This window comes from Peromyscus californicus, unplaced genomic scaffold (assembly GCF_007827085.1).
Source record: "Peromyscus californicus insignis strain IS unplaced genomic scaffold, ASM782708v3 Scaffold_21__1_contigs__length_65335640, whole genome shotgun sequence".
Classification (NCBI taxonomy): Eukaryota; Metazoa; Chordata; class Mammalia; order Rodentia; family Cricetidae; genus Peromyscus; species Peromyscus californicus.
This window is the reverse complement of record NW_026294514.1, coordinates 32,324,474-32,336,899: the sequence shown is the minus strand read 5'-3', so window position 1 is coordinate 32,336,899 and position 12,426 is coordinate 32,324,474. Positions and strand designations below refer to the sequence as shown.

The following is a 12,426-nucleotide window of genomic DNA, read 5'->3' as shown; positions in this document are numbered from 1 at the left end:
AATTCCACTGACAGTGAGTGTATGTACTTATTCATACCATCACCAGCAATGGATACTTTTACTTAATTTCCTGGTAAATATGGATTCAGTTTACCTTCCCTGACTCCTTGACATTATACTTATTACTAGATATCTATAACCTATCCCTGTTTCTTGCTTTATCTATGAATTGTTCATTATTTTGTTGATGTTGGTTTAGTTTTTTGAGCTCTGGCTGTCCTAGAACTCACTATGTAGACCAGGCTGACCTCAAACTCATAGAGATCTACCTGCCTCTGCCTCCCAGGTGCTGACATTAGAGGTATGTGCCAACATACCTGGCCTTATTATTTGTTTTTGTATTGTGTTTATCTTACATAAGGATTTTCAAGAATTTTTTTTGCATTGAGAATTCTGTATGTTTTTGTCAATAGGAGAATAAAAGAAAGAGATTTGGAGGAGCAGTTCAGTTCTTGCTGGCATGTGCCAGGGTAAGGACATGAAAGAACATGGTGAGCTGGTAGCTTATGTAACTGTGGCAGGTGAAAAAGGCAGGCACAGGAAAACAGAGAGGTGGTGTTGAGATTGGGGTTAGAATGGTGAAATCCTGTCCCACTGGGGAATTAAAATCTATCTTGAAACCTAGACCTCACACAAAGAAGATTGAGAATAACATTTTAGCAAAAGTATGACTGTAGTCGAAATTGTTTCTCCGGTCCCACTAAGCCCCCGCAGTCCCACGGCTTGCTTATAAAATAATCACTCAGAAGCTTATATTAATTATAACTCCTTGGCCATTAGCTCAGGCTTATTACTAACTAGCTCTTACACTTAAATTAGCCCTTAATTCTTATTTATGTTTAGCCACATGGCTTGGTACCTTTTCTCAGTTCTGCCTTGTCATCTTGCTTCCTCTGCATCTGGCTGGTGATTCCTGACTCAGCCCTTCTTCTTCCCAGAATTCTCCTTCTCTGCTTACCCCACCTATACTTTCTGCCTGGCTACTGGACAATCAGCGTTTTATTTATCAACCAGTCAGAGCAACACATATTCCCAGCATACAGAATGATATCCCACAGCACTTCCCCTTTCTGTCTAATCAAAAAGGAAGGTTTTAACTTTAACATAGTAAAATTACATATAATAGAACAGTTATCAAGCAAGAATTACAGTTATAATATCTAGTCTATTTGTATTTGGCAAAATTAAAGAAAATATTCTATCTATCCTATATTTGTGAGTCTAAAGTTTCCTATCTAATTTGTCTGTTATCATAACCAATGAAAATTATAATTATAACTATCTAGTCTTCAACTACATCAAAGACCTCAGAAGGATCTAATATTACCTAAGTAAACAGGAAGAACATTGTATGTAGCTTCCAAAAATCCAGAATGACAGAGACACCTGGCTACCTGGACAGCCATTCAAAGTTCCTCTGTAATGTTGGGGTATCCATCTTCAGCCTATAGGCCTAGAGTCTCTCAGTCGCTTCTTCCTGTGTCCTGTAGAATGTCTGGCAGTCTCCTCTGCAAATCAGGAACCTGAAGGACCATCTCATCTTGCAAAGTTCAGTGGTCACCTTCCTATTGGTCATGCATGTCCAGTTTATATAACATATTATCAGTAGTCCAGGCAAGAGCAGTTTCTTGCCCAAATGGCTATTTTTGCCAGGAAAAGATAAACTCCTTATAGAGTGTCTTCAAAGTCCATCTTCCTCCTTGAAGTAAATCGGTGTTGCCAGGAGCAGACATGTCTCACTATCCAGAAAGTCGGAGTTTTTAAAACATTTTAAGTGCCATATTCTGTAGGTCTTTGAAGTGTTTGAAGATTATCTACCTAATTGAAACATATCTATGTATAAAACTTAAATAACATGACTATAAGCTTGATTATCATAGATAACTAATTATTAATCTGTATTTCTCAACTATACACTACAGTCTTAAATGAGTTGTACAAACAAAATACTTTAAACAAGAGTAGAAATATACATACAATATAACAAAATTAACTTTAATTTTGTATCAATAAACTAAAATCTGTAGCAATTTAAAACAAGTTGCTCTTTAAAAGTAGTTTCAATAACCCTTTCATCCTATCATATCTATATATGACTGACCATGGTCTTGAATGGACAAAGAGATTACCTAAAAGATCATTGCTGTAAACCCAGTAGGAGGAGTTACAGACTAGAGCAACTGTGAAGTGGAGGGATGGGAGACTGGTACTCTATTTAGATGGCAGAATCAATAGGATTGGTCACCAAGGCAACAACAGATCAGGACTGAGGGAAAAAGAGGTGTCTTAATTAGGGTTACTATTACTGTGATGAAACATCATGACCAAAAAAACTTGGTGAGAAAAAGAGTTTATTCAGCTTATGCTTCCACATCATAGTTCATTAAAGGAAGTCAGGACAGGAACTCAAGCAGGGCAGGGACCTGGAGGCAGGAGCTGATGCAGAAGTCATGGAGGGATGCTGCTTATTGGCTTGTTACTTATGGCTTGCTCAGTCTGTTTTCTTATAGAACCCAGGAACAGGAGCCCAGGGATGCTACCACCCATAATGGGCTGCTTTCTTCCCAATCCATCACTAATTAAGGAAATGCCCTATAGGCTTGCCTATAGCCCAATCTTATGGAGGCATTTTCTCATTTGAGGATCCCTTCTCTCTGATGACTGTGTCTAGTTAACACAAAACTAGTCAGTACAAGAAGAATGAGTTGGGGTGTGTGTGTGGTAAGTGAGCTCTCACACGAATTAGCTAAAATAATAAGAAAGAAGCTACTAAGCAAAATAGGGACTAAAGGAATAAAGAATATGTTTGAGATCATGCTTAAGAGCACTGACTGTTCTTCCAGAGGACCCAAGTTCAATTTCCATCATCCATATGGCAGCTAATAACTGTCTGTAACTCCAAGACCTGATACCCTCACACAGGCGTCCATGCAGGCAGAACACCAATGCACATAAAGTAAATAAATAATTTTTTTTTTAAAAAAGAATATGTTTGAGATCAACTTGGGACATGGTGATATGGAACTAAGAATGCCCAGTAGACGGACATGTATAGTCAGCAGGTGGTAATACTGGGCGGATGGGGATTGGCCTTTTTTCTGCACCATTTGCAGGCTAGAGCAGCTGTGAAGTGGAGGATGAGAAGGGTTGTATTTAGGTGTTAGAATCAGTAGGGATTGGTGGCCAAATCAAGAGGGCAGAACCAATGGATGGAGTGAGGAACTCTCACTGTGAGGGCTAGTGACGTCGTCTGGAAGACAGTGTGTATTGCAAAGAGAAGGAACTGTGCTGACGAGTGCTATTATTTAAGAAGATGGATGGCCAGCATGAAAGCCACATGGGGTGGACACATGAATTGTTCTGCAAATTGATATGCCCCAAGCCCTCCATGAATACTTCTTGAAATCATATGTATTCATTTATTTTGGTGGAGGACTGCATGTTTGCTGGGGCATGTGTGCAGAGGTCGGAGGACAGCTTGTGGGAATAGGTTCTCTCGTTCCACCATGTGGGTCTTGGTGCTCGAACTTGAGTTCCAGGGCTTGGCAACAAGGACTTTTATCCCTTGAGCTTTCTTGCCAGATCTATCAGTACTTGCCCACCAAATACAAGTTAGTGGGGCAGGAGTAAAACAAAGTCATCTAGAAGGTCTGAGAAGGAATCGTTGGAGTCAGAGGAGGCCCGCAGGCATTCAGTGGCATCGCCAAGGTCAAGGGAGGAGAAATTTCCAAGAAACAGATTGACAAGGGTATCAGTGGCTACTTAGGTGAGCTTGAGAGAGGATGAGGAACTTTCAGCTAGATGGGAGGGTCTGGATGCAAAAGTGAGCCTCGGAGTGAGCCTTGAGGAAGTCAGCAGAAGCAGCACTCTCTGGTTGAGTTATGTAGACTCTGGGGATGGCTTTGCTACTGGTTTCACTTCTATACTCAGACCTGTCCATCTCTCTGTTGATCTTTAACCCCGGTTAATGTGCTTTTCCATTAACTAGAGGCCTCATCAGCATCCTGTGGGAATCTGCTTAGCAGTACAGGTTTGGATCCAATCCAGACCTACTGACTCAGAAGGTCCAGGCACCCAGTCTGCAGGAAGAGTTCTCAGAAGATTTAACGGGGGAGTTTGATATACTCAAAAATTTGCAACTCACTGGCCAAACAGCCAAGATCTTTAAACCTGAGTGCAGGAGAATTGAGGTGCTGTCCTAATTAAAAAGAAACAGGGACCCAGCTTCCACTTGTGCATGTGAACACAGGAGCCCAGAACCGTCACACCCCCACCGAGTCTCATATTTTCTGTTTCAACGTAAAACATTATATTAGTTACTTCCCAATGGCTGTGATCAAATACGATGACCAAAAGCAACTTATTGAGGAGAGTTTATTTGGCTTACAATTCCAGAGGAGGGGTCAAAAATGGTAGGGAAGATATGCTAGCAGGTGGTGGTGGTGGGGGCATGGGACCAAGAAACTGAGAAGTCACATCTCAACCACACACAGGAAGCAGAGATACAGAGTGTGTGAACTGGAAGAGGGATGAGGCTTTAAACCCTCAAAACCTGTTCCTTCTGACCTACTTCCTTTACCAAGGTTGGGCCCCCTAAAGGATCCTTACCTCCCCAGGCACCACCAGCTAGTGACCAAGTGTTCAAATACTTGAGCCTATGAGGGACATTACTCTTTCAAACCTCCACAAACCCTATTATCTGAAGGCATGCTCTGCTTTAATAGGATTTGGTTTTACCTTTACTAAAGGTCTAGGGTTCTCTACTCCCATCTTTCTGTCCTTAAAATGCCATGTGGTGTTTTATGTTTGGCTGCCACTTGAATGGCAATGTTAGGAAAGCTGGAGATGGTGGCAGATGCTTTCCTGATTCTATTCCAAATTTATCAAGACGTTTATTTTTTTTTTCCTTACCAGGTCTGTGAGCTGGATATTATCTTTAATTTTGAAAAGGCGTATTTTATCCTTGATGAATTTATAATAGGTGGAGAAATTCAGGAAACATCCAAGAAAACAGCAGTCAAGGCCATTGAAGACTCTGATATGTTGCAGGAGGTCAGTATGGTTTTCTTTATCTGGGGAAGATGATGGTGATTCCAGCACTAATTATAATAGAGCTACCACTCTGAGTACTTCACCCATGTGTTGTGCTGGTCATAGCTTCTACTTTAAGCAATTTACACGTATTAGCTTACTCAATTCTTTCAGCAGTTCTAACTAGGCGTTAGCCTGTTTTATAGTGAGTCAACGGAGACTCAAGAGGTGAAATGTCCTGCTCATTTTCATTGCTAACAAACATGAAATAGAGCTTTGGACCCTTGGGTTTGGTCCCGAGTCTTTACTTGTCCTGTGTGGCTGAGCTTTAGGGTTTGGAAATATCTTACCCTCCTAGGGGTATCAAAAGCTTGGTGCTATTCTTTGCAAATGTAATTTTATGAGATGTATAAAAAGACTTTCATTAAAATATCTGCTCTGCCCTGGGAAGGAAGAACAGCAGTGCATAGTTATTTCATTTGCTAGGAATATTAGAGCTATGTTATCAAAGATGGCATTTGCCATTTTAATTGAAATTCCCTACCTCTCTTGGGAAGGCCTGAGGTCTATGTGCTCTTGTTTGCATAAATAAACCAGAGCACTCGTGGCTGGAGTGCCAAGGTATAAATGGGTCCTGAAGCCTGTGCTTGGCACTGCTCCTGACTCTGTGATTGCTTCATATAATATCCTGGGACTTTTCTTTTTAGAAGCATCCCAGATTTGAATCAGACCTACGAGGGGACTATAACCTGCATTAGCCCCTTCAAGGACCCTGAAAAAGAGCACTGTGTTCCATCAACCTTTGCCTTTCTAAAATCAGGCAGCTCTGACCAGTCCTAAACCAAGCATGTTTCTGGGTGCTTAGATTCTGTCCCAGGTCTCCAAGAATGTCAGTGAGTCTTCCTTCCTTCCCTCTCTTTTTCCCCTATCACCCCAACTCTCCTGTGTGTGTGTGTATTTGTTTGTTTTTTTAGACCGTCTTACTATATGTAACCCAGGCTGGCTTTAAACGCATGATTCTCCTGCCTCTACCTCCCAAGTGCTGGGATGACAGGCGTATACCACACCTGGCCTCAGTGGGTCTTTCCATCTTCCTGTTTTCATAACAGCAGGTCAAGAGTCAAGAGGATTTCAAGAATTATAAAGTACCTTTTTAAAATTGGTACTAAAGCCATTCTTCCTGCTATTTGGAAATAAGAGACTGATTAAGTTAATAAGACATTAGGCATGATTTCCCAGCAACTGTCTTGGCAGTACTTTGAGCTGATTACTTACTCCTGCCCATGGAGGGACTCCATCCTCAGGTGAGTGGACATGAAGAAAGACAGGGGTGGGTTCCCATAAGCAGCTCCGTGTGCCAGTTAAGCCAATGCATTCATTGCTGGAGGTGTTATCCCCTCAAAGAAATGTATTAGATTTTTTTGAGTCTTACTTGACTCTTCCCAAATGTCACAAAAGGGGATCTTATGAGGTATTGAAGAACTCAGTGCTTGGAAATTCCATAAAAGAGAGTTTATTAAAACATGCTAGGGTGGAGAAGCAGGGAGTAGGAAGTGGGGGTTATTTCTAAGACTCTGCTCTTGGTCTTTAAGATGGAAGCTTCTGGAAGGAGAGGCAAACTTTTCACAGGGTCTTTGGCACTTCAGTGACTAAAGCTTCCTGAATTGAGGCCAAGACACACCTGTGTGATTTCTAAGTCCCTCCAGCTGCAGGAAATAGGCTTTTAAGAGCTTTCAGTGAATCTGTGTCCCTAGTTCCATTTAAATCTTGGAAGCAGGCATTTCAAGAAGCGAGCCCTTTCACAGGAAAGCACTAATTGGTTGGTTCGTGTCCCTGGTGACTGAGTGGACAGTGTCAGCTGGCACCATTAGGTGCCCCGTGTTAAACCCTGTACCCCAATGAGCAGGCAAGGTTTCGGCTGTCCTCAAATGGCACTTGTTGAATGAACAGAGCCTGCCAAATGAGAATGTGTCGCTAGTGTCCTCACGGGCTCTGGTACCCCCTTCCAGTGATGTCAGTGAACATTTGGGAGAGCTTGTTGAGAAGTTGACTTTGCATGTCTGGTGTGCTTCAGAAAGTACAGAATGTGTAGGGGAAAAAATGTTCAAATTGCATAAAAGAGAAGGATTGCCCCTTTATTTCCTGACCTTCAGTTCTAAATACATATTTGTAGTTACTAGAGGTCAAGGAAGACCTTTATGACATTGTCTTCTTTTAGAACAACTAAATCATGAAATAGCTCTTATGCCTTTCCCCTCAATGACACATAATAAAAGTTTCTTGGGACAGGGGAGAGAAACAAAAGTTATTTTTCACATATTTAATAAGAAGACCCATAGTCTCAAAGCTCCAGGTGCTCAAATCTTTGTCTGAGTGGATCCAGATTAGGTGTTGATAATTCAGAAAGTCTAATTGGCTAGGGATTACTTCTATGGGAGGGAGTAACAGCAATGTGAGTGATGTCATAGAAGCAGGGAGACTGAAGAGTAGAGGTTGTAATTCTCAAGATTACCAGATGAGGGCAGCCACTAGTGAATGGTCCTCACAGACAATAGCCTGTCAGGAGGTGAAGGTCAAGTGGAGTCAAGCCATAGGCCATGTCACACATACATGAGGATGCCTGAGCAACTGCTCAGTGCACCCCACCACTTTCAGCCTCCAGAGCATAAGCCAAAACCACAATGCAGTAGAAAGGGGCTGTGTATTAGATACAGAATCATACTACCATGGTGTGAGAGTCTCCAGATGGGTCCCAAGATACAACTCTAGCTCGACTCTTGTGAAGGCAAGGGAAGACAAGGATTTGAGACTGTGACCTATTTAAGTCAGTTCCAAGCCTTTTTGGTGGCAAGCGCATGAAAACAAGCGCATGAAAACAACCAATTCTTACATCGCTTTATGCCCCTGGAGTGACAGCAGGACTTAGACAGGGCAGGCAGGGCAGAGCTCAGCCTCTGAGTCGCCTTTGGGCAGATATATACAGGGCAGATAACCAGAGCCCAGTGGACCTTTGAGACTGTGAGGCATCCACTTTATGCCCTTGACCGCCTCATGCTTCTTCAAGGCTGCAGAAAGGGTTGGACAATGTGTCCATATAGTCAATTCATTTTAGTCAAATTTGCAAAAGTATAGGGCATTTTAACTGCAAAGACTATATAGCCATAGCACATATAAGAGTATCAAACAGATAGAATATGTATTCTAGATTTTATTTTGTCATCTTTTTAATATTGATAATGTGTTGTCATCATCTCTTACTCTAAATAAATTTTAGACTTAATTTGTTTTGGATTTTCTTAAGTGGGGATAAACTCTACAGAACTCACATAGGCTGTGGGCCAGTGTTGATACCCCAGTGAAGTTAAAAGATAAGGGTGGAATAGTCAAGAGGAGATTCAGGGCAGATGTCTTGGGGTGTTAGTCTCTTTGGGCCAGGGCTCAGTTAGGAGGCTGACAAGCTTTAGAGGAAGTGTGGATGACTAAGCACAATCATTTCAGCAGTGGCACCCTGCACTTCTAAAGAGACAGGTCAAGCAGTTAGAAACCCTGATTTCTGACATGGGTACCCTCTAGACCGGTGGTCCTCAACCTTCCTAATGCTGTGACTCTTTAATACATACAGTTCCTTATGTTGTGGTGACCCCCAAATCATAAAATTATTCCATTGCTGCTTCATAACTTTAATTTTGCTATTTTTATGAATTGTAGTATAAATATCTGATATGCAGGATATCTGACATGTGACCCCCAGGTTGAACTGCTCTGGACCATCTTGTTGGCCACTAGCCTTGATCTCTTTGGCCCATACTTCCAGTCTTTCCTGGAATGTTGAATGGTGGCACATGAGTTGTGGTGCATAATTAAACATTAGTTGCTAAGCAAGTTGGTAGTGACTCACAGTGACTTAAAGTATTGCCTAAGGATGACTTGCTGCCCCCCCCCCCAACCCCCATGAGCTCTATTATTGATATAACCTGGGTCACTGTTTTTTACAAATGTGTATCTGTTCAGTAGGAGGGAGTTTGCAACACCACCGTGGAATTCTACCTGTCTTATCAAACCCTTAAAGAAAAGATGAAGACAGGAAACTAAAGCTCTAGGGTTTAGTAGCAAACTTGGTAACTGAAAGATGGTCTGGAGGCTTTGGAGAAACGCTCTTCCAAAAGGCATGGCAGACATCTTTCAGAAATCCCTTCTGACTGGGCTGTAGGTTTAATGAAGAGGTTCTGCACAGCATAGAAAGTGGTGCATATGTTACACGTGTATACTTGGCTTCCCTAGCACATGTGCCTGCGTGTGGTCCTCACAGCCATTTCTGACACATGAGCTTTAAAGCAACAGTGGCGTCTCCACAGTGGTTGATTTAACATCTCCCTTCTCAACACATCCACTTCCTGATCAAGCTTAGCCTTTTCTCAGTTGAAAGTGATGTATTGACAGTCATGTGGGCATGTGGACGAATGATATTCAAACTTGTCATCACCTTCAGTAGAATGCAAAGTCTTATGTCTGTCTATGCTTTTGACTTTTTTTTCCAATATTACAAAAAACAGAAAAAAAAAAAACCCCAAAAAACTCCAACAGAACGAAAACCAAATCATAATCTGTTAATGCATACGGTTTAAAGGGAAGATTGCTCTAACTCATTGTTCTCTTTCAGACAATGGAAGAATACATGAACAAGCCCACATTTTAAGTGGACAGTCTACTTGAAGATTCTGAGTGCCTCGTGTTGCGCATCTACAAATAAGCAACTCTTTGCATCCAGTCTCCACACAGCTCTGGCACCATGCCAAAAAATAACTTAAAGGGATTCTGTGTTAGCTAGCCAAACTTAAAAGTTGTTAGCATAATGTATTGATGGTCGCTGCATGTCTGTGTTACACTGTCTGTGAGTACTCGGACAGTGGGTGTCGTTGTTTCAAATAACTGCTGCAGACTGAATAGCTGGCTTGCAGTGTTGTAAGTCCTTGTGGTATTTTTAAGGTAATTTCAAATATTAGTTGCAATAAAATAATTTTTGTTGCCATTTGATCTCCTACCTGTAGGCTGAAAACTGCTTTGTGATAACATACAATTTTGAATGTAAAGTATATTTTATATAACAAATGCCTTTCCTAAATGTTTTTAAAAGGTACATGAATTCATATTTGTGTTACTAGTTCAGTTTTCATACATGATGCAGACATTTTTTAAATATGTTCAATACTGCTGTAGTTTCAGGTCAGGTACAATGTATCTGATTAATGTCTTGAATTCAACTTATTTTCTTCAGAATCAGGATAAAACTTCATAAGTGATTTTGATGTCTTAGAAGGTGCTAGATGGAGGTTTTTAACTTTACTTTCAATTGAATATAAGGGACATTTCAATAAGGTTATATTTTCTATAAACTATATATTTATTAAAGTGTCAGGAGATCTGGAGATAAAATGTCACAGCATCTCCTATTATTACCAAAGTACTAAGAAAGGAATAGCTAGAGCAATAATTGTGATCTCTACTACTATTTTACATCTCATGTTCTAATTAATACTTGTGATTGAGAGACTTCTTCAGATATTTTTAATGTAAGTGGGATGTATTAGGCTTCCTTAGGGCATGCATTTTCATTGTACCCTTTACGGGAGGTGAGTCTATTCTTTTTCCTCCCTGCTTCCCAGGAAAATTTTTTCTGCTGACCATGATTCTTGTGACCATGTCACCTTCATGCTCCCAAGAGCAGAAGTTCTGCGTAGTCGGGTCCTGAGCGCATTCAGATATGAAATAGGAAGTCGCTTGTAGCATTTGTTCTTGGCGCCCTTGTCTGGAGTTCCATGTGTGCGTTTTCAGTGTTAGTGTCGAGGTCTGATGTCACTCATATCTGATTGCTTAGGACTCTTACGTTTTTCCTGAGACAATCGTGCGCTTGATATTCTGTTCTGTGGGAGACCTCAAAAGGTGGACCCTTCGAGAATGTGATGGTTTGTCGTCTTGGGTTCATTTCATCAGGCATATTTAAGGGATGAGGGCAAGACCAGAGCAGAAGAAAGTCAGACAAACGAACCCACTCCTCAATATAACCATTTATCTAAAGGCAATCATTCAGTTTGCATATGAGGTAATAACTGGGCTTTTAATAGCTGATGTTATCTTCAAATTAACAGTATGATTATGGTGGCTGGTTGATGTTTGTTTATTTTTTTTAACAACTGTGTTTAGGCAATCTTCAGTTTTGTGCACTAAGTTAAAAAAAATAGGATAAGAATCTTTGTTTTTCAAACATTTTGTAAAACTGAACTTTTTGTAATTTCAAAGGTTTTCTGGTTCTTTCTCATTGTTTTTGGATGAAAGGTATCTTTTGAGCTTCACTAAATGTACTGCTTATATTCTGGATAATAACATATTTGATACTGTCCAGCTTGTACAAGGATTCTTCCTGTCAATGTACACATAGAAAGTGATTATATTTATCTTCCATACTGGGGTAAATTCAAAGGATTTGAGGAACAGCTTACATGAGCTTTAGTGAAAAATCACTACATATATTTTCTTTATTATTATAAAATTCTAAGAGAAGTGTCAAGTAAAAGGAAAAATAATACTGAATTTGTATAAAACTTCCAAATAAAATGTTTAAAAAATGTTAATTATGAAATTGAGTATGCTTTCATGACTATATATGTAATATATATACTTTTTAAATAACCTTTTAATTCTTGCAATTCTAGTTTCTGGCTCTCTCTCTCTCTCTCTATATATATATATACATACATATATATATATATACACATATATATACACACACATACATACATACACACACACACACACACACACACACACACACACACACACACATATATATATATATATATATATATATATATTATATATATATATGTGGGAGGGGGAGAAAGAAGAGACTTTAATAAAGCCCTAGATGTTATTAGATGTTTGTGGTTTTACCTGTGACAAAACAGATTACTGCTGTTCAATATCAGGGCACATTGTCTATGTATATATTATATATATATATATATATATATATATATATATATATATAATCATTTGGAATTTCTTTCTACACCAGGTGGTGGTGGCATATGCCTTTAATCCCAGCATTTGGGAGGGAGAGGCATGTAGCTCAGAATTCAAGGCGAGCCTGGTCTACATATTGAGTTCCAGAACAGGTAGGCCTACACAGAGAAACCCTGTTTCAGAAAACAAACAAACAAAAAAATGAACACACACACAACACCACCACCAAAAAAAAAAGTTTAAAAAAAAAAAAGTATTTCTTGCTATTTAGTAATAAGGAGAAACTCAGAAGGCACAGGTTCCTGGGAGAAGAATATCTCTTTCTTTCCTCTTCCTGTAGTTTCCGAATTCCCTCACAGTGGGATAACAGGATTT

General features: G+C 40.1%; 1 protein-coding gene across 5 annotated transcripts in view; it reads left to right on the top strand.

Annotated features, from left to right (window-relative positions):
* The window catches only part of Ap1s3 (adaptor related protein complex 1 subunit sigma 3), a 65,956-nt gene extending 54,296 nt beyond the window's left edge, over positions 1-11,660 (top strand). For 2 of the 5 annotated variants that reach the window (XR_008220899.1, XR_008220897.1), the window contains 3 exons: positions 4,915-5,052; positions 6,141-6,335; positions 9,692-11,660. Coding sequence is in view for 2 of the 5 variants with exons in the window: in XM_052749990.1 (XP_052605950.1) it covers positions 4,915-5,052; positions 9,692-9,727 (174 nt within the window). In the remaining 3 variants the exon portion in view is untranslated. The remainder of the gene's footprint in view (positions 1-4,914; positions 5,053-6,140; positions 6,336-9,691) is intronic. The other 3 variants (XM_052749990.1, XM_052749989.1, XR_008220898.1) reach the window with 2 other exon arrangements.
* The last annotated feature ends 766 nt before the right edge of the window (positions 11,661-12,426 follow it).